Source organism: Physeter macrocephalus, chromosome 18 (genome assembly GCF_002837175.3).
Source record: "Physeter macrocephalus isolate SW-GA chromosome 18, ASM283717v5, whole genome shotgun sequence".
In the NCBI taxonomy this organism is placed as follows: domain Eukaryota; kingdom Metazoa; phylum Chordata; class Mammalia; order Artiodactyla; family Physeteridae; genus Physeter; species Physeter macrocephalus.
In genome coordinates, this window is record NC_041231.1 from 44,373,493 (window position 1) to 44,394,879 (window position 21,387).

At 47.4% G+C, this 21,387-nt stretch overlaps 1 protein-coding gene and 1 long non-coding RNA gene across 6 annotated transcripts in view; one reads left to right on the top strand and one right to left on the bottom strand.

The window, feature by feature from the left end:
- KIF9 (kinesin family member 9) overlaps nt 1-21,387 on the top strand; it is a 48,980-nt gene that overhangs the window by 10,110 nt on the left and 17,483 nt on the right. For all 5 annotated transcript variants that reach the window (XM_007126081.4, XM_028478703.2, XM_028478704.2 and 2 more), the window contains 10 exons: nt 383-607; nt 8,232-8,315; nt 8,426-8,518; nt 9,286-9,433; nt 10,532-10,596; nt 12,625-12,702; nt 17,933-18,001; nt 18,824-18,928; nt 20,455-20,510; nt 21,292-21,382. In XM_007126081.4, coding sequence (XP_007126143.3) covers nt 383-607; nt 8,232-8,315; nt 8,426-8,518; nt 9,286-9,433; nt 10,532-10,596; nt 12,625-12,702; nt 17,933-18,001; nt 18,824-18,928; nt 20,455-20,510; nt 21,292-21,382 — 1,014 coding nt within the window. The remainder of the gene's footprint in view (nt 1-382; nt 608-8,231; nt 8,316-8,425; nt 8,519-9,285; nt 9,434-10,531; nt 10,597-12,624; nt 12,703-17,932; nt 18,002-18,823; nt 18,929-20,454; nt 20,511-21,291; nt 21,383-21,387) is intronic.
- On the bottom strand, nt 9,451-21,296 carry LOC114484182 (uncharacterized). Its single transcript, XR_003676772.2, has 3 exons — nt 20,916-21,296; nt 15,978-16,065; nt 9,451-10,214 (listed from the first exon to the last, which is right to left on the bottom strand). It is a non-coding gene; the product is annotated as an uncharacterized lncRNA (long non-coding RNA).

The window sequence follows — 21,387 nt, forward strand, 5'->3', positions numbered from 1 at the left end:
TTGCCCCTGCCCTGCTTCAGTCGCAGTGGCATCATGAGGGTAGAATTAAAAAATGGATGTGAAAGAAGTTTATATGTGGTGAAACCCCACAAAACAAGAGATCTTCACTCCGGAGTCCTTTCTGTTCATCCTGCCTCTACTTCTTGAGACTGTCCAAGTATTAGCCAATCTGTAAGTCAGGCCTCAAAAAAACTACAAGATGATAATAAATACTGCCCGATAGACTGCAACTACTACTAATTGTTGTTGCTGATGACCATCACACCAACTAGACTGTAAATTCTTCTAGGGCAAGGATTCCCTCCTAAGGTAAGAACTCCCCTAGCACTGGCTGGCCGTTGGAGTTCCACTCTCAGTGACTGCTGTCCAATCTCCCATCTAGGTTTTTAAGATGATCGAAGAATGCCCCACACAGGCCATCACTGTGCGTGTTTCCTACCTGGAAATCTATAATGAGAGCCTGTTTGATCTCCTGTCCACTCTGCCTTACGTTGGATCCTTGGTCACACCTATGACCATCGTGGAAAGTCCTCAGGGGGTCTTCATTAAGGGCTTGTCGGTCCACCTCACAAGTCAGGAGGAGGATGCGTTCAGCCTCCTTTTTGAGGTGAGATGATCAAGTCTACGGGTTCCTTCCTCCTTACCTTTCCTCCCTCCTTTCCTTTTTTTTTTCTTTTCCTCCCTCCTTAGTTTTTTACTTACTTTGATAACCAGAATGAAAATTAATATATGCTTGTTTAGCCAGTTCAGATAGTAATGAAAAATACAGAAGCAAAAAAGGAATTCACTCATCTGTTTTCTACATATGGCAACAATAATGTGTATTTTGGCTTATTTCCTTCTAGTCTTTTTTCTTGTGAAGTTTTTTCTTTACTTAGTTGAAATTGTCCTTTTTTTTTAGTCAACATTAAATCACAGGCATTTGTGGTATAGAAAAAAATAAGAATTAATGTCCTTGGTATATAAAAACTCTTACAAATCAATAAAAAAATTCCCCAGGATATGTTATTCTTTTAAAAATCATGTAGATTAAAACTCTATGCATTGCTGGTGAAATGTAAAATGGTGCAACCATTGTGGCAGTTTCCTAAAAAGTTAAACATTAATTTTATCATAGGACCTAGCACTTCTACTTCTAGAAATCTACCCAAGAGAAATGAAATGTGCACACAAAGACTTGTACACAAATATTCATAATAACCAAAGACTGGAAATAACCAAAATATTCATCAACGGAGAATGGATGAACAAAATGTGGTACATCCATACAACGGAAAACTGTTTAGCAGTAAAAAGAAATGGAGCACTGATACATGCTACAGCTTGGATGAATCTCAAAAAAATGCTAAGTAAAAGAAATAAAAAAGTTACCTGTTGTATGATTCCATTCATTTGAAATGTGCACATCTATAGAGACAGAAAGCAGATTAGTAGTTGCTTGGGGGAGGGGACAGGCAGTGACTGCAAATGGGCCTGAGAGAACTTTTTGGAGTGATACAACATTTTAAAAATAGATCTGTGGGGCTTCCCTGGTGGCGCGGTGGTTGAGCGCCCGCCTGCCGATGCAGGGGATACGGGTTCGTGCCCCGGTCCGGGAGGATCCCACATGCCGCGGAGCGGCTAGGCCTGTGAGCCATGGCCGCTGAGCCTACGCGTCCAGAGCCTGTGCTCCGCAACGGGAGAGGCCACAACAGTGAGAGGCCCGCGTACCGAAAAAAAAAAAAAAAAAAAAATAGAGTTGTGGTGATGGTTGCACAACCCTGTAATTTTACTGATTTTAAAAATCATTGAATTGTATACTTAAAACAATGAGTCTTATTGTATTTAAAATATATGTCGGGGACTTCCCTGGTGGTCCAGTGGCTAAGACTCCACACTCCCAATTCAGGGGGCATGGATTCAATCCCTGGTTGGGGAACTAATATCCCGCATGCCACGCGTTACAGCCTAAAATATACATATACATATATATATATATATATATGTATATTTATGTCAAATAAAACTTTTTTTAAAAAAGTCACTTAGGTGTCCTCAGGGGTGATATAAACCTGGATCCCTTGCATGTACACAGAAGAAAGAGCCTCCCAGGTGGCAGCAATGAGGCATTCTCGTCTTATTGTTACTCCTGACATTTCCCAATGAAGAATGATGTTTGCGGTAGGGTTTTGATGGCTTAAGTTTAAAGAAGGTCCAAGTTTGTGAAGAGTTTTTTTTTTTTTTTTTTTCTGTACGCGGGCCTCTCACTGTTGTGGCCTCTTCCGTTGCGGAGCACAGGCTCTGGACACGCGGGCTCAGCGGCCGTGGCTCAGAGGCCCAGCCGCTCCGCGGCATGTGGGATCTTCCCAGACCAGGGCACGAACCCGTATCCCCTGCATCGGGAGGCGGACTCTCAACCACTGCGCCACCAGGGAAGCCCTGTGAAGAGTGTTTAAAATCATGAATAATTATTTATTCATACCCTTAGAAGTAAGCACTCTCCTGACTTGTAATCATTTCCTTGGTCTTCTTTATAGCTTTACCACCTGGGGCATCCCACCTATGTTTTCTCAAGCAACATAAGTTACTTTTTTGGAAATTTATATACAAGGAATCATGTAGGATGAATTCTGTCTTATTTCTTTTACCTTTTATCTACTTTTTATATGTAATTCATCTGATGTTGCTGTATATTTTTCACTTTCATCATATTACATTGTGTGAATATACTACAATTTAGTTATCCATTCTACTTCTGATGGACAGTTGGGTTTTCCCAGATTGGGTGTATTTCAGACACGGCCACTAGGAACGAGAACTAGCAACATTCTTATATGTATATCTGGGGCACATACGCATGAATTTCTCTAGGTAAAATCAAGAACTGTAATTGCTGAGTCATACAGTGTGTGTGTCTTAAGCTTTCTTAAATGATACCAACTATTTTCCATAATGGTATACTCCCACAACACGTTATCAGAATTCCCATTATTCTGACCCTAAAATCTTGACCAATCTGGCTGGTGTGTAGTGTTTCCCACTGTGGTCCGACTCATTGGTTTATATTTCCCTGATTACCAGTGAGATTAAGGACCTTACTATGTGTTTATTGACCATTTGGATTTCCCTGTTCATGTCTTTTGTTTATTTTCTTTACAGATGTCTTTTTTCTCTCTTATTTGTTTGTATAAATTCTTCATATATTCTGAAAACTAGTTCTTTTTTCAGTTGTGTGTATTACAATGTTTTCTATTTCCTGTGACTTTTTATTTCTCTTGATGTGTTATTTGATGAACAAAAATTCTTAAATTTAGGTTAGTTGAATGTGTATAAATTTCTTGTTTTGGCTTTTTGTGTAAAGAGCATATGAGAGGATTTTTAAAAATTAACTCTGACAGTCTTTATCTTTTAACTGAAGGATTTCATTCCATTTGCACTTAACGTAGTTTCTGAAATACTTGGGTTTAAATCTGTCGTTTTACCGCGGGCCTCTCACTGTTGTGGCTTCTCCCGTTGCGGAGCACAGGCTCTGGAAGCACGGCTCAGCGGCCATGGCTCACGGGCCCAGCCGCTCCGTGGCATGTGGGATCCTCCCAGACCAGGGCACGAACCCGTGTCCTCTGCATCGGCAGGCGGACTCTCAACCACTGCGCCACCAGGGAAGCTCAATCTGTCGTTTGGTTGTGTGTTCTTTATCCCATTTATTTTTCTTACCTGTTTTGCCTTCTTTTTCATTGGATATTTTTAAATTATATTTGTTTCCCTCTTTACTAGTTTGGAAGTTATATATTCGTTCATATTTATATTTTCTCTCTAGTTTTTCCTAGAAATAACAACTTGCATAGTTAGTTAATGCACACACATACAGACATACATACACAAATAAGTTGTATAACTGGTGAAATCTGAATAAGCTCTGTGGATTATACCAATGTCAATTCTTGGTTTTGACATTGTACTACCGTTTTACAAGATGTTAATCATAGGGAGAGGCTGAGTAGAAGGTAGAGAGGACCTCCCTGTATATTTCTTCCAAACGTTCCATGAATCAAAATAAAATGTTACATTATCATAACAAGTATATTTTGTAATTTGATTATAAGCTCTACTCCTTTGGCCCTTTATCAGTGGGTCTTTTTTGAGGCTTGGGTTGAGACTGTATTACTTTAGAGAATAGTTTTTTCTTTCAGGAGCCTAGGGGACATTACCAATCCAGTGTCTCTTTAAATGATTTAAAAAAATTTTTTTAATTTATTTTATTTATTTATTTTTGGCTGCGTTGGGTCTTCGTTGCTGTGCGCGGGCTTTCTCTAGTTGCAGCGAGCGGGGGCTACTTTTCGTTGCGGTGCGCAGGCTTCTCATTGCGGTGGCTTCTCTTGTTGTGGAGCATGGGCTGTAGGCGTGCAGGCTTCATTAGTTGTGGCACGTGGGCTCAGTAGTTGTGACTCGCGGGCTTTAGAGCGCAGGGTCAGTAGTTGTGACGCACGGGCTTAGTTGCTCGGCAGCATGTGGGATATTCCCGGACCAGGGCTCGAACCCGTGTCCCCTGCATTGCCAGGCGGATTCCTAACCACTGCACCACCAGGGAAGCCCTACAGAGGGGAGAGGGTGTCTGTACTATTGGAGAGGAATTCCAAAGTTACGAATCTCAGAGCTTATATAGGAGCTGGTACATTTACTCCTCTTCCCCTCTGTTAGGATAGAGAGAGATTGCAGCGCGGGGTGGGGCAGAGGTGGGGGGGGTGCAGCTAGAGACAGAAAGGGAGGATGAGAGAGAGCTTGTGCTTTTATCTTGAAATGTAAGTAAATCCTCTCTTAGGAAAGGAGGGCAAGGTCTCTACCTGGAAGTTAAGCTTTTGGTTCTGAAGGAGAAAGAGCTTATCACCCTTTGAATGTAAGAGATGGCTTGGGTGGGGGGATGGGAGTGGAGGGAGGTGAGGGAAGATACAAGTGGCTCTAGGTCTACCACCCTCAGAATGTGAAGAGCAAATGGCTTTGGGAGCAAAAGGAGATATTCTCTATCTTTATAACATGTCAATTTCATTGCTCAGAGAATCACCAAGAAATCCAGCAAGGACTATCTTACAGCACCTCCGTCTGCAGGTGCCCTCAGGGCAATAAGAGCATTGGTTCTAGCTTGCAGTTCCTGGATTCCTGCTCCTGCTTTGTGTCTGGCCCTGGGTACTGGCCTTACTTTCTTGCAGTCTCAGCCGTGCATTCAAAAGGAATTTTAAAATATTCTCTCTATCATCTTTAGGCGTTTTGCAGTAGGAAGTTTTCTGAATATTTAGTCCATTGTATTCCTGGAAGGCCCCCTTGATGTTTTGGGCTGTGATACAGTGCAAAAGGTGTAGAACTTAGACTTGGGGACTTGGGCTCAAATTCAGGTTTCTTTCAATCTATGAAGCCTTAATGTCGAGCAAATCGTTAATCTCTTCAAGCTGCAGCTTGCTAATCTATAAAAGTGGAGACACTGTTTTTAAACCTACCCCAAAACATTGTTATGAGAATCAGACGGGATCAGGCTTTTTTTTTAAATTGAGGTATAATTGGCTTGTAACATTATATTAGTTTCAGGTGTACAACATAATAGTTCAATATTTGTATATATTGCAAAATGATCACCATAATAACTCTAGTTAACATCCGTCACCGTATATAGTTACACATTTTTTCTGTGTGCTGACAACTTCTAAGATCTACTCTCTTTGCAATTTTCAAATTTTCAAATATGCAATACAGTATTATTAATAGTCACCATGCTGTACATTACATCCCCGTGATTTATTTTATAAATACTCTGAAGTGGGATTGCTGGATCATATGGTAGTTCTATTTTTTAATTTTTGAAGAGGCCTCCCCTGGTGGCGCAGTGGTTAAGAATCCGCCTGCGAATGCAGGGGACACGGGTTTGATCCCTGGTCCGGGAAGATCCGACATGCTGCGGAGCAACTAAGCCCGTGCGCCACAACTACTGAGCCTGCGCTCCAGAGCCTGTGAGCCACAACTACTGAAGCCCACGTGCCCTAGGGCCCATGTTCCGCAACAAGAGAAGCCACTGCAATGAGAAGTCCGCACACCGCAACGAAGAGTAGCCCCCACTCACCACAACTAGAGAAAGCCTGTGTGCCGCAACGAAGACCAATGCATCCAAAAATAAATAAAATAAATTAAAAAAAATTTTTTTTGAAGAGCCTCCACATTGTTTCCCATAGCAGAGGCACCAGATGGGATCAAGCATTTTGAGCACTGACTACAGAGCCTTGCACACAATAAGTGCTCAGTGGATGCTGTTCAGAAGCATGATTGGCACTGCCTGAGCACTCATATTTAGAATTGAACCAGGCATTTTGTTTGCAGCAGTAGTTCCTCAAGGGCCATGTCCTTGCTAGGCAATGATGGTGGAAGGATAAATGTGAGACCTAAAGAGGCTCACCGTGGGGTGGAGAAGGACGAGGAAGAAACCTGTGACAACCACAGCACAATCTGAACTGTGCTCCAGGAGTGACAGACACCTGGATGGGTGTGGCTACGGTGAGGGCAGTCAGCAAAGGACTCTTCATGGAGGAAAGGACACTTCTCTGGCCTTCAGAGGGTTGCTTAATTAGAAGGCAGAAAGACAAGCAAAGAGGGCACTTCAGAAAGGGGACTGAAGGATAAAGGTGAAGTGACCCCTTGTACTCTTGGTGAATGTCACTGAATTTGCAGGAGAGGTGGACAGTATGAGGCAATGAGGGTATAGCCTGGAGGCCAGCCAGGCCTCCTCCACAGCCCAGGGCCTCCCCTCCTCTTCGGGTTTTCCACTCTCCCCAGGGGAACGTGGCATCACTGATTTGAGGCTTGTTCATAGCACCTCTCAGGGGCCTTCAAGGAGACGGAGTCCCTCCTGCAAGGATCTCTTTCTCTAGGAACAGCCATTTCCACCACATTTCCTTTTAAGTCTATTCTGGTCATAGTGCCCAATCCTATGAATTAGCGGCAAGGGCCTGCTGTTCCTTTAAAGAAACAAATCATTGACTTTTCCTAACTTTTAAAAGTAATATGTGTTCACTGTAAAAAAAAAAATATGAAAGCACAAGCCTGTACATATAAAAAATTCACCTATAAACTCCAACCCAGAAGTGACCATTATTAACATCTTGGTAGCACCACCTGTTTATTCTTTCTTCTATGAATGCTTCTGCATTCCTTAGATTGTACCATCATATGATTTTGTCCTTCATTTTGTTAATGAAGTGTATTACATTGATTGATTTGTGTATGTCAAACCATCCTTGCGTCCCGGGGTATGCAAGGATGTGGTTGTTGTGTATAGTCCTTTTATTGTGCTGTGGAAGTCAGTTTGCTATGATTTTGGATTCTGCATTTTTCTGTTATTAAAAACTATTTGGCGGGACTTCCCAGGTAGCTCAGTGGTTAAGAATCTGCCTGCCAATGCAGGGGACACGGGTTCGAGTCCTGGTCCCAGAAGATCCCACATGCCGTGGAACAACTAAGCCCGTGTGCCACACTACTAAGCCTGCACTCTAGAGCCCATGAGCCACAACTACTGAAGCACGTGCACACAGAGCCCGTGCTCCACAACAAGAGAAACCACTGCAATGAGAAGCCCGCGCGCTGCAACAAAGAGTAGCCCCCGCTTGCCGCAACTAGAGAAAGCCCGCATGAAGCAACGAAGACCCAACACAGCTGAAAATGAATAAATAAATAAATTTATTTATTAAAAAAAAAACAGCAACAACAAACTATTTGTCAGCATTCTCCTGGCTGCATAACATTCCATTGTACAGCTAGACCATTCCCTAATTGTTGGATATGTAGGTTGGTTATGATTCAATATTCATGAACATTTTTAAGGCTCTTAATTCTTATTGCTGCTTTGCCTTTCAGAAAACTATTATACAGGGAATTCCCTGGTGGTCCACTGGTGAGGACTTGGAGCTTTCACTCACGAGGGCGCGGGTTCAGTCCCTGGTCGGGGAACTAAGATCCCGCAAGCTGCATGGCATGGTCAAAAAAAAAATGAAAGAAAGAAAACTATTATACAGATTCATACATCTCTAGCAGTGAGTGAAAGTATAGGTCTGGACTCCAATTTGTCTTCTATTCTACTAGTCTATAAATGAGATTTCCCTGGAAGGCCTGGCTGATTGCAGTGATATAAATATCATTTCTGCATAATTGAAAAATGATCCAAATGCCATGTTATTTTAATATTTCAAAAAGTTGTCTGTGTTTTCCGTCTTCTTCAGGGAGAGACCAACAGGATTATAGCCTCCCACACAATGAACAAGAACTCATCTAGGTCACACTGCATTTTCACAATCTACGTGGAGGTAAGTGCAAGCTCTTTGAAGAGCTGAAAGGGGCGGTCGATTCCCATGGGGCCTGCTCAGTAAGAACCTTCTCCCTTTGACAGTTCAACCTCTTTTTGGGTGTTTCATAGGCCCATTCGCGGACCTTATCAGACGAAAAGTACATCACTTCCAAAATTAACTTGGTGGATCTAGCAGGCTCTGAGAGGCTGGGGAAGTCCGGGGTAAGTGGGGGAGCAGGAAGTTCTTCCTTAAGAAGCCACAGCTCTGTTTCCGGCTTAGTTTCTGTGTACCTGGGCCGTCCCTCATTGGGCATTCGTGAGCACCATCCCGAGCTAGGCACAGTGGAGCTGGAGGGACAGAACTAGCAGAGGTGAAACAGAGAGGCAGTTCCTACATGGCAGGATTTTTGTAAACATTAAATGAGATGATGGCTCCTAAATTCTCAGCAAAGTGCCTGGCACTCGGTCAGTGCTCAGTCAATGCTCCATGCTCGTATTAGCATTTCTCTATGTATCAGTGTGAGTGTTCACACAATGAATATTTGCATGAATTTTTCATCTCACATAAATATTCATGTGAGCTTATTAACATAAGTATTCACAAGAGCATTCAGATGAGCATTCCTATGTGCGTTCATATGAATGTTTGTATTTGTGTATTGAATGAATGTATATTCCCAGGATTATTTGCTCAAGTATATGCACAAATATTCCCATGTGTATTCATAATAGTGTGACTCTTAAGAGAGTATTCATATAAATATTCACATAAGTATTCATATTCACATGAGTATTCATTCATAAGAATATATGCACGAGTGTTCTTGTGAGTGTTCCCATTAGCCCAAGGCGGATACAACACAATCCCATGACAGGGAGAGAAGACCTGGTTCTGGGAAGGAGGCTCTGGCCTGGCCACAGACCTGCAGTGTTCTTTGTGGGGCAGCCTCTCCACTTGGTCTGATGAGGAACTGACCTTTGGTTTGTAGTCTGAGGGCCGAGTCCTGAAGGAAGCCACCTATATCAACAAGTCGCTGTCATTCCTGGAGCAGGCCATCATTGCCCTCGGGGACCAGAAGCGAGACCATATCCCCTTCCGGCAGTGCAAGCTCACCCACGCCCTGAAGGATTCCTTAGGTGAGGGTATGGTTGGTGCACAGCGGGGACGGACAGGCCTGGCATGTCTGTTACTGGTGATAATGGAATTGCTCCCTCCTGGTGGCATAGACTTACCTGCAGCCTTTTCACAGTGACTTTAGGCACACCTGGAAAGGCAGAATCAAGCACAGTGCCCTCTCATGTCCCCCATGCCATTGTCTTCACTCCTCAGAACCTTTGCTTAAGCTTTTGCCTCTACCGGAAGTACCTTCTCATTTCCCCTCATCCCTGAACCAGCTGGCAGAATCCTTCATCACCTTGAAGACCAAGGTGGAGGGCTTCTCCTGTGACGTGTTCCCTTCCCTGACTGAGGAGCTGGGGCTGTGTCTTGTCATCCTTGTGTTCCCAGGCTTTCGCACTGGGCCCAATAGCATGGTGGTTGGTGTGTGATTATTAACTGAGTGCTCCCCCCTACCCCCCCATAAGCAAAGCCCTGGCCTAGAGGCCTCTGCCCTACCCCAGGCCTTCTCTCCTCTGCTTTTCCCCCAGCTCCTCTTTTAGGTACATTTGACAGCCTCTCCTGCTTCTCTTCTTCTTCCCCTTGCCTCCCAGCCTCATGCATGCTTGCGTGTGTCCTCTCTGACCCTGTCTCAGTCAGCTCAGGCTGCTAGAACAAAATATCACGGACTGGGTGGCTTAAACAACAGACACCTATTTCTCACAGTCCTGGAACCTGGAAGTCCCAGGTCAAGATCTGGCAGGAATGGCTCCTGGTGAAAACTCTCTTCCTGGCCTGTAGATGGCCACTTTCTCGTTGTGTCTTCACATGGCAAAGAGAGAGAGAGAGAAAGAAAAGAAAGAGATCAGAAAGGGAGACAGGGCTCTGGTCTCTTTTTCTTTTCTTACAAGGGCACTAATCCCATCATGGGGCTCCACCCTCATGACCTCATGTACTTAATTACTTCCTGCAGGCGCCACCTCCAAATACCATCACATTGAGGGTTAGGACTTCAACATATGAATTTTGAAGGGACACAAATATTCAGAGCCCTCCTGCCCCCGCTGCCCACCAGCCTCAAAGGAATCTCTTGGCAGAAAACCCACATGGTTCATGGCCCTTCTGTGTCCTTTCTGCAGGGGGAAATTGCAATATGGTCCTTGTGACAAACATCTATGGAGAAGCCACCCAGTTAGAAGAGACGGTATGTAAAGACAGCCAGTGCATCCGGGATGGAATCCCTCCTCATGCATGCCAGGGCTGGGTAAACTGACACAGCAGCTATAGACATGGTCAACGGTGGAGGGATCCAGGGATGAGTCTGAGCCAAAATTGCTGAAGGGAGCCCAGCCAGGATCCAAATACCAAGTACCAAGGGGCAGAAGCCATGTCAAGGAAGAGGAAAGGCAGGTGGCAAGCTCAGTGTGGGGACCTATGTGAGAAGAGAAGGCTGACAGCCAGCTTTGTGGGGCAAGGACTGTGTTTTCTGGCCCATGCCAGGAGTATTTTGCCACTGCAGCGAGGAGCTTGGGAAGGAGAGGAAGAAGAAAAAGGTGCAGTGGCTGGATGGGCCCTGGTGGCCATGCTGAAGCCTTGGCTATTCTGCTTCAGGCGGCTGGGGCTGTCACAGGGTTTTAGTAGGAGAGGGCTGTGGCCAGAGTTGTGACTCGGGGAGATTAATCCAGCAGCAGGAAACAGGTGACCCAGGGAGGTGAGAAGCTTATGAGAACCAGAGGCAGGAATACGAAGTGAGCCAGTGACACAGGTGAGTCCACATAGCTAGGCACCCAGGCTGGGGCTCCCCGCCTCTCCATCCTACCCATCCTAAATAAGATAGGTTTGGAAATCTCTCCCTAGACATTTTGCTCAAATGTGGATGTTTGGGGCAAGCTTCAGTCATCTGGAGAATCCACTAGGTGAAACAGGTCATTTCCAGGGACATTGCAGGGCAAGATGCTCCTGCAGGGCCTCCCAGCTTGGTGCATTAGGGACCATCCCAGCTTCCAGGGGGAGTTCTCCTGCCACATACCCAGTGCCCTGGGACTTGGGAGGCCAGGGAGGGGAGCTCCAGCTGACGTGCAGACAGCATCCCCAGAGGAAGGCTTCAGGCACCTACTGGTCTCACAGCATAACAAAGCAGGAGTGAACCCCAAGAGGAGTCATATGAATATTGGGCCTCCTGACTGCCTGGTTAAGAAATACGTCCTCCAAGACCGTGGAAGACCCTTTCTCCCCTTATCCCCACCCCTGAGATGGTCACACAGGAAGCAGCTCTCCTGGTACCTGCTGTCCCCCGAGGCTTGTGGCCACACCACCTGGGATCTCTGATTAGGACTGAGCCCACAGGAACCCTAAGGAGCTGCTGGAAGAGTATCAGGGGTTGGGACAAAGGCATATTGGGGGTGCAGAAGCTCATGATTCTCTTCTCCAAATGCTTTAAAACTTTAAAACTGTTCCTGTCATGATTTGTGTTGCTTTATGCAGTGACCACGCATGTGTGTACGAGGGAGTCGTGGCCACACTTGCTGCTGTGCTTACAGCAGGAGAGTCTGATTTCACCCTCACACAGAAGCAACTCCAACTAAAATGACAGGGGTCTCTTCCTGAGGGCTCTCTGTGGGCCAATTCTGTCCAGAGCACCTTACCTACCTCAGCACTAAGTCTCCCAGTGACCTTGTGAGGCAGGTCTTCCCAACTTTACAGAGAAGTTACAAGACCTGTCTGAGGTTGTACAGTCAGTTGGTTGGTGGCAGAGCTCTTAACTACTAGGCAAGACTGTCCAATGGAAGAGCCCTTTCAGGCCTTCCTTAGGCTACTTCTGGGTTACCCATCCCCCCTCCAAGTCAGCTTCCCTGTTTCAGGGCTCCGAGTCAGCCCAGCACAGTTTGAGGCTGGGATGTCAGGGCTCACTGGCTGCTCATGTGCCACTGGCTGCCCCTCACTGCCAGGGAGCAGCCCTCCACTCCTCATGGAACATCAGCGCAGGGGGGCTGTTTCCCAAGTTCCCACTTCTGTGGCCACCCCATGGGCCCCCAGCCATAATTACCCCTGGCTGGCTGTGCCCCCAGAGGGACTCGGGCAGGACCCCCAGACGTTACTCCATGGGCCCATGGAGCATTCCTCTCTGCAGGGAGACTTGTTTTCTAGTGGAATCCTTTAACCTGTTTTGCAAATATCTCTACTCACAAGTAATTGACCAAGAACATAGAGGTCTGTCTGATCTGTTTTTCAGCTGTCTTCACTGCGGTTTGCCAGCAGGATGAAGCTGGTCACCACTGAGCCTGCCATCAACGAAAAGTATGACGCTGAGGTACTAAGGGGCTTGTAGGCAGGTATCTCGCTGTGGGGAAGGTGTATGGGTTTGCTACCTGGGTCACAGAGCCTGGCTTCCCTTCCTGCCTTGACCAAAGATACACATGTGATCCTGGGTCAGTCCTTTCTGCTCTGGGATAGGCCAGTGTTTAGAGTCCCTTGGGGGCTGCCACAAAGGTGAAAGGGCTAGGTGAGGCCCCCACCCAATTCATATGTGGGACTTCAAGGCCTCTGAGTGCCCCTGGGCTTCTGCATGAGAGTCCTTAGAGCTAATTGTTTCTGAGCTAAATCAGTGTGGACCATCTCTCAGACTCATCTGGTTAGGTCACTACAGAACTGCTTTCTTCCCAGCCTGAGCGATCCCTCTCAGCAAACAGCTGACCAGTCAGAAGAATGATCAGCCTCACCATTAGCCAAGGAAATGCAAGTTAAAACCTTAGTGGAATTCCACCCTCAGACTAGCAAAAATTAGAAATTTTCTGACAATGTAGAAACAATGGTGAGTATGTGCAGAAACAGCAATGCTTATTTATTTCTGGTCAAAGTGTAATTGACAACCACTTTGGAGAGCATTTTGGCAACATCTAGTAAAGTAAAAACACATTTACCAATAATTTGGTTTTCCTTTAAGATGCTTATACAATCGTAGTTACTGGAGACAGGAGCATATACATGCCCTAAACCCATGACAAACCAGCTAAACTTTCTAGATTCTAAATCCTGAAGGAAAATAACAGTCCGGGGGCTCTGTGGATCTAACCCATGGTTTGGAGGTTGAGGAGGAAGTAGAGCTTAGAGCAGTGGTTCTCAAACTTGAGTGGGTATCAGAATCACCCTGCGGGCTCATTGAACCACAGGTCACTGCACCCATTCCCAGAGTTCCTGATTCCATCGGTCTGGGGTGGGGGCTGAGGATTCAAATTTCTCATGAGTGTCCCCAGTGCTGCTGCTGCTGCTGTTCTGGGACCACACTTGGAGAATGACGGGCACAGTAGTTAAGAGCGCTGGCCCCTGCATTGGGCTATCCTTGTTCAGCAGCCTGCTCTTTCCTTTGTCGGCTGTCATGGAGTAAATGCTCAGGAAATGTTAGCTAGCACTCTAGTCACTTCTGCAGACCAGCAGTATCACTTCTAGGTATATAGTCTAGCAGCATTCTCACATATGCACATAAAGAGACTTATAGAAGATGGTGCTGCACTGCTTGTTGTAATGGTGAAAAGTTAGGAACATGATTAATAGCCTTTAACAGAAGAGTAGCTAAGTGGGTTGCAGAGGGAGGAAGCCAGAGCTAGAGCTACGAGCATGGATAATCTCTAGTGAGAAAACAGCTTGGGGATTGAATGGTGGCATCTCTCGTTTATACCAAGTATAAGAACATACAAAGCAATGCTGATCATCATTAGTGGACAGATGTGCGTACAAAGAAAAAATGCATGGGAGTGAAAAGACCAAACTGAGCAGAGGTTCCTTCTGGATGTCAGGGTGGGGAATGGATTTGGAGTGGGGTAGCCAGGGGCTTCACATTTATCTGAAATGTTTTATATCTTAAAAAAACAAAAACAAAAACACCTGAAACCAATATGGTGGCATGCTGTTAAAGTCAGATTTTAGGGTGGTCTTCCCAAGGTTTCATGGCATTATTTTCTATGCTTTTCTGTAGCTTGGAGTTTTTCTTATTTCTTTTTCTTATTTTCTTATTTGGTGCTATTTTAGCTTAGGACTACCACATTACCACCTGTGAACCTGGCTGAGTGGGCGTTGCATCTGGCAGTGAGGACTTTCATTTTAATGTAATTCCTGTTCTGAAATCTGCACCGTTTTTCCTGGACAGCCAAGTTGCCATGTCACCAAATGCAAATCTTTATGATAAGCATTTTCCTTTATATGTATGAGTTCTCGAGAGAGACCTAGAAAATTATTTTGGTTGTTGCCTTTCCTAGACTGTAGCCAGTATTCCCAGGTGGTTTCCAGCACCATTTTCAGTACTGATACCTGTTTTCAAGGGGGTGGAATAGCTTCTGTAGAGTTTCCTTGGTTGGTGGGGCTGGCTGGAAGGTGGGAGATAGAGTTCCTGATCCACCTCTGCTACCAGCTCTCTGTGGTGAGTTGCTCAGGCTCTGAGCCTCAGGATATTCGTCTGTGAACTAGGAGGTTGGACTGATGACTTCCAGAAACCCTCCCACTATGTCATTCTGTGATTCTGTGAGGTGGTGTAAGGGTTGTGAGCCACGGGCATAAACAGACAGCAGAGAGACTTGGGGTACCCTATTCTGCCAAGAGGAAGCACACCTGCACGCTGCCGTGGGGTCAAAATAGGGAAACTTCTTAGGCTGATAGCTGCTCACAACCTGGCGTGGACTTAAGCAGAACTCTCTGAATTATCCTCATTACATTTATGATGGAAACACCTAACCATCGAGGAAGTTACGTGGGTCTGTGCTGTATCTGAGGCATTTTTTTTCCATCCAGAAAATGCCCCTGTTTCTTATAAGGGAGTTGGTCAGCCAGGAGGTGCTGCCAGACCCTATTCTGTGGGGTCTTCTGCTTCAGCCCTATTTCCAAGCAGCTTCTTTCCAGTCAGTAGAAGAGGGCAAGTTAGAGGCCACTAAGCCTGCCAGGCACTAGGAGAAGTGGCTTCCATACTCTCGGGGTGCAGCATAGAGGCTGGTGACCCATGGGAGCAGATGGCTCATTTCCACCATCACCTGATTGGCCCAGAGGTCTAACCTGGCTCCTCATGCCACACTGGACAGAGTCATCCAGCTGGAGGTCCCCAGCAGCTCAGCCAGACTTTTCCTAGCTGGGCGTAGCGCATTTTCTAGAGCTGAGATCCCTCAGCTGAGAGGAGGGGATGGAGATGAGTAGGGGCCGGCCACCAGTCCTCTCCCATTCACCTCACTGGGAGTCCACCTGAAGGACCATCTTGAGGATGCCCATAGGGGCAGAGTCATAATCTGGACCCTGGTCATGTGTCTTGAGTTCAGGCTTTGTGCCCTGATTTGCCACTGAGCCACCAGGACCCCTTGCTACAGACTGGTCACAGCTTTGGTCACCAGTCCTGAGAACCAGCTGTCAGGGGCTCCCTCCAGTGGCCATTTTTTGACAACTAAAGGAAGCCCTGTTGTTCACAGTGAAGGTTCTCAGCATGAAGTCCCTTGTGCTTCTTAGATGAAAAACACTAGGACAGTATCTATCAAATGTAAAATGACTAAGCAATTCTGCTTCTAGAAATGTATCATTTATTCATTCAGCTAAAATTTATGGAGTACTTACAATATGCCAGGCACTTTTTGAAGCACTTGGGATGTATCAGTGTACCAACAGAAACACAAATCTCTGTCTTTGAAGAGCTGACAGTCTGCTGGGGGTGGGAGAGATAGATATAATAAATATAAGAAATCAGTCATTTCTAGATTTGCTATTTACGACAACATGGATGCACCTAGAGGACATTATGCTAAGTGAAATAAGCCAGACACAGAAAAAAATACTGCATGATCTCATTTATATGTGGAACCTAACAAAGTCAAATTCATAGAAGCAGAAAGTAGAGCAGTGATTACCAGGAGTGGGGTGGGGGCAGGCTGAGAAATGGGGAGATGTTGGTCAAAGGGTACATATTTTTAGTTCTAAGATGAATTAGTTCTAGGGACCTAATGTATAGCATGGTGACTATAATTAATAGTAGTGTATTGTGTACTGAAAATTTGCTAGGAAAGTAGATCTCAGATGTTCATACCACACACACAAAAAATGGTAACTAGTGGATATGTTAATTAGCTTGACTGTAGTAATCATTTCACTGTGTACATGTATATCAAAACATCATGTTGGGGCTTCCCTGGTGGCGCAGTGGTTGAGAGTCCGCCTGCCGATGCAGGGGACACAGGTTCATGTCCCGGTCCGGGAAGATCCCACATGCCGCGGATCGGCTAGGCCCGTGAGCCATGGCCACTGAGCCTGCGTGTCCGGAGCCTGTGTTCCACAACGGGAGAGGCCACAACAGTGAGAGGCCTGCGTACCACAAAAAAAATAAACAAAAAAAACCAAAAAAAACACCACATCATGTTGTACACCTTAAATATATATAATTTTTCTTAAAACCAAAATAGGTAAGTTGTAGAGCTTCACTGTCCAATACAGTAGCCACTACTCACATGTGGCTACTGAAATCGGTAAAAAAATTCTTTTTTTTCGGCTGTGCTACCCGGCATGCGGGATCCTAACTCCCCAACCAGGGATCGAACTCGTGCCCACTGCAGTGGAAGTGCGGAGACTTAACCACTGGACCACCAGGGAAGTCCCCTAAAATCAGTAAAATTAAATAAAATTAAAAATTCACTTCCTTGGTCCCACCAGTCACATTTTAAGTGTTCAATAGCTTTATGTGGCTTGCAGCACAAACACAGAACATTTTCATCATTACAGCAAGTTCTATTAGACAACACTGCTCTAGGGTATGTTCTATGAAAGAAAAGTAGAGCAAGATTTTAAAAAAGAGTGGTGTGAAGGTGGGGAGGGGATTGCAGTTATACATGGGGTGATAGAGGTGCGCCTAATTTAGAAGCTTGAACAAAGACTTGAGGGAGATGAGCCATGGAAATACCTGGGAGAAGAGTGTCCCAGGCAGAGGGGACAGACAATGCAGAGGCAGGAATGTGCCCATTTGGTGGGAATGGAGTGAGCAGGGGGAAAAGAGTAGGAGAGAAGTAACGGGGCAGATCACATAGACCTCATACATCACTGTGTTCTCGTACACAAAGATGTAAGTGCAAAGATGTTTTGCAGCATTTTTTGTAGCAGCAATAAATTGGAGGTGGCATACCTGATTATCAGTGGGGAATGGTAATGCTTTGTATAGTGGTTGGGAAGGATGAGGGTCAGTGCATCCTGGAGGCATGGGCTGCACTGAGAGGGCCATTACCCTGTTGGACTGGAGTATCCTGGAGCTCCTGGGAGTCAGGGTTTGAGGTGGCCCTAGGGGTGCCCGTGCTCACTCTGTTCTCATTCTCCTCTGCAGTAAGAGGCAGAGGCCAGAGGACTGCTGAGACACCCTCAAACCCTAAAGTCACCCAGTTGGGGAAAAGTCACCTGGAAGAGCCAGGATGTCCAGGCACGGGTGGGGAATTATAGGCTTGATATGGAAGAGGCAGGGTGGCTTCGCTGACCGTCCTCCCTGCTTTCCCCCTCACACCCCCCGCCAACCCCACAATATGTTTCCCTGGCAGCGAATGGTCAAGAACCTGGAGAAGGAGCTGGCACTGCTCAAGCAGGAACTAGCCATCCATGACAGTCTGGTAAGGGGCTAGAGGTGGTGGTGGGGCGTGGTTGCCAGAATGCTAGAGGGACTAGGGTCAGGGTACCAGGTGGGCAGAAGGGCTAGGTTGGGAGGGGGCAGAGGGTCAGGGCAGGGATGCTGGATGAGCAGAGCCGGTTGGGTGGACAGTGGGCCAGATGGGTTGGGGGCCGAGTAGAGAGACTCGGGGGTGGGGCAGAAGTGCTGGGGGACCAGGAATGTCTGGTAGGCAGGGACACTGGACAAACAAGAAGATGTGGACAGGGGTGTCAGATGGTCAGGCAGTAGGCAGGGGGGATGAGGGGCAGGGGCCAGAGGCCTGGCAGGGATACAGGGGCAGACAGCATGACGAGTCAAGGTTAGGAGAGGTGGCCCTTGACCAAAGCTGGATGGTCAGGTGGGGACAGCAGCAGGGAGCCATGAAGGTAGGGGGTGGGGGCAGGAGTCCTCCAGTAGCCTGTCTGAGCTAATGCTCATGGTCCAGAGAAGCCTCAAGGCAGAGGCTGCCCCCTCCCTCCTGCGGCCCTCATCCTACAGAGTCTGCTGAGACTCAGTCAGCAGAACCCCCTTGTTTGGAGTAGCAGGCCCCGTGTTGGGCAGCCTTTCCTTCCCCACCCTACCTGGTTGTCCCTTGCTGACCTGAACACCTGGCCTGTGAGTCAGGCCCTCCTTGCCAGGACGTGGTGATGAAGGGAATGGAGCTGGCTTGGGCGGCCAGGGTCTGTGCCCAACCTCCCCACTATGCTTCTCAGAATGGTCCCTGCCACCCCGCTTGGGCTCGGGTGCTTGGAGCTTAACAATATTTTCCTTTTCCTCCTCCAAGGCCAACCGTACCCTTGTGAACTATGATCCCATGGATGAAATTCAGATTGCCGAGATCAACTCCCAGGTGCGGAGGTACCTGGAGGGAACGCTGGACGAGATTGACGTAAGGAGCCCCTCAGGACCACCGTGTCCAGCTGGCCCGGGCCTCCATCTCCCGGCCACACCCCGAAGCGTGCTGTGCTAGCCTTGGAACCTCACACTGAGAGGGTACAGGGGGTGTAGGGTAGGTGGTGCTGGACTCCTGGCCTCAGGGCCCTTCAGCCCATCTCAGGGCCTCGGCATCCATGTTTAGGGTTGCAAGGCTGTGGGTGACCCACAGAGTGGCTGACAGCCTTAAACAGCCTTGAATACACAGGAGGTGGTCCATCACTGGGGGCAAGTGTGGACCCTGGAGCTAGGCTGCCCTGGATCGAATCTCAGCTCAGCTATCTCCTTGCTGAGTGACCTCAGGAAAATGCTCAAGCTCGTGTACTCTGGTGGCCTCGCCTGTACGGTGTGGTGGGGAGGGAAAACCGAGCTGGGATGAGCTGAGATGCAGCACCGCAGGGGCTTGACTGTTCCAGGCAGAGTGAGGGCATTAAAGGATGACGGTCATGCTGGTTGTCTACAAGGCAGACCCCCCAGGGCCCATGATGGAGTGGGCCAAGGAGGAGGAGACAGCAGCCACACAGGGAAAGATGCATTGTTTTTATAGCACAGGCTGGCAGACCTCTCATCAGGGAGCTCATGGGCAGAACCTCGCCTGACCTGTTACTGTGAGCAGCTGCCAGAGGCAAGCCTGGGACAACTGAGGGGCAGGTTGCTCTGGTCTTCCTAATAAGGGCAGCCCCAGACTGACCAAGGCGTCGAGGGTAATGCTGGCGGGCTATAGGCCCAAGAGGGAGGCTGATGGCCCTCCTCCAGCCACAGGTGAGTGTGTCTGTGCCCACACAGAAAGGTTCGTAATGGAACCTTTTGGAAGCAGGAGAGAGCTGAGGACAATAAATTTTATTTAAATATTTTCTTAGTATTTTCAAGAACGAAAGTCATTTTAATTTTATAGAGGTCTTCACTCAGAAAAGGTGATTTTTATAGTTGCTGTAAATAGTTTTAAAACTACTAATCAGGTGTTTCTCTGTTCTTGAGGAGGGCTGGACTGCCACTTTGCTGAGAGGGTGTTGGCAGATGTCCAGTTCTTTTTTTTTTAATATTTATTTATTTTTGGCTGTGTTGGGTCTTTGTTGCTGCGCACAGGCTTTCTCTAGTTGCGGTGAGCGGGGGCTACTCTTCGTCATGGTGTGCGGGCTTCTCATTGCGGTGGCTTCTCTTGTTGCGGAGCACGGGCTCTATGCGCGCGGGCTTCAGTAGCTGTGGCTCGCAGGCTCTAAAGTGCAGACTCAGTAGTTGTGGTGCACAGGCCTAGTTGCTCTGCGGCATGTGGCATCTTCCCGGACCAGGGATCAAACCCGTGTCTCCTGCGTTGGCAGGTGGATTCTTAACCGCTGCGCTACCAGGGAAGTCCCAGCTGTCCCATTCTTGAGACATGGTCCACGGGTTAGCCAAGGGATCCTGGTTTCTCTACTAACACAGACACAGCCTTGGTCCCGTAGTGCCCTTGGTCTAACCTCTGCCTTGTTCTCTTCCCCCCAGATAATCAACCTCAGACAGATCCAGGAGGTGTTCAACCAGTTCCGGGTGGTTCTGAGGTAAGGGGCCCACCCCATCCACCCCACTGCTACGTCAGGCAGCCATTTTCATTTCCCATGGTATGGATGCCGGTCTCCAAGTGCACTGCCTTCTCTCTGATGTGTGAGGAGCCAGATCAGAGGCTTCTGGGTATGGCAGGCCCTGGGTGTCCCCGACAGCCTCTGCCCCTGAGCTCTCATATCCTCCTGCCCTTCCCTTCCCCTGGGGGAAGTGGGGAGGACAGCCCTCCATTCAAGGGCTACTCAGAGAAGAAGTGGTCCCTGGTTTCCTGAGTTTATTAATTGGACAGGAGGTCCTTATGGAGTGCCAGCCCTGAAGATGGCCAGAGCAGGACACTTTGATACTCCCCACACCCCCCTCCCCACCTCAGGAGGGATTTGTGGTTTATTTGGGTACAGACCTACCTGTAGCCTGACTGGCTGATGCTGGATGGTATCACAGAAGCTGGGTATGTGATTTTGAAGGGCCTGTTAGAGACAGACAGGTGGGGAAGCATGGTGCTGAGGCAGGCTTACGGTCCTTGTTAAAGGTCATCTTAGAGCAGGTGTGCTTGGCACATAAGGTGGCCCCTGCAGATTTGGGGGCTGGACAATGGGTACACGCACTGGGGAGTGGGGAGCAGGGGAATGAGTGTTTTTGGTCTGGTCTGGTTCATGATGAGGATGTGGCTCTGTCGCAGGGGCCACACACAAACAACTTCTAACTCCAGTACTTGGTGCTTGCCCCAGTGGGTTCAGCATGGCCCCAGCTGTGAGGGGTTCTTTCACTCTCTCTCCCAAGCCAACAGGAACAGGAAGTGGAGTCCACTTTGCGCAGGAAGTACACCCTCATAGACAAGAATGACTTCGCAGCCATCTCTGCTGTCCAGAAGGTAAG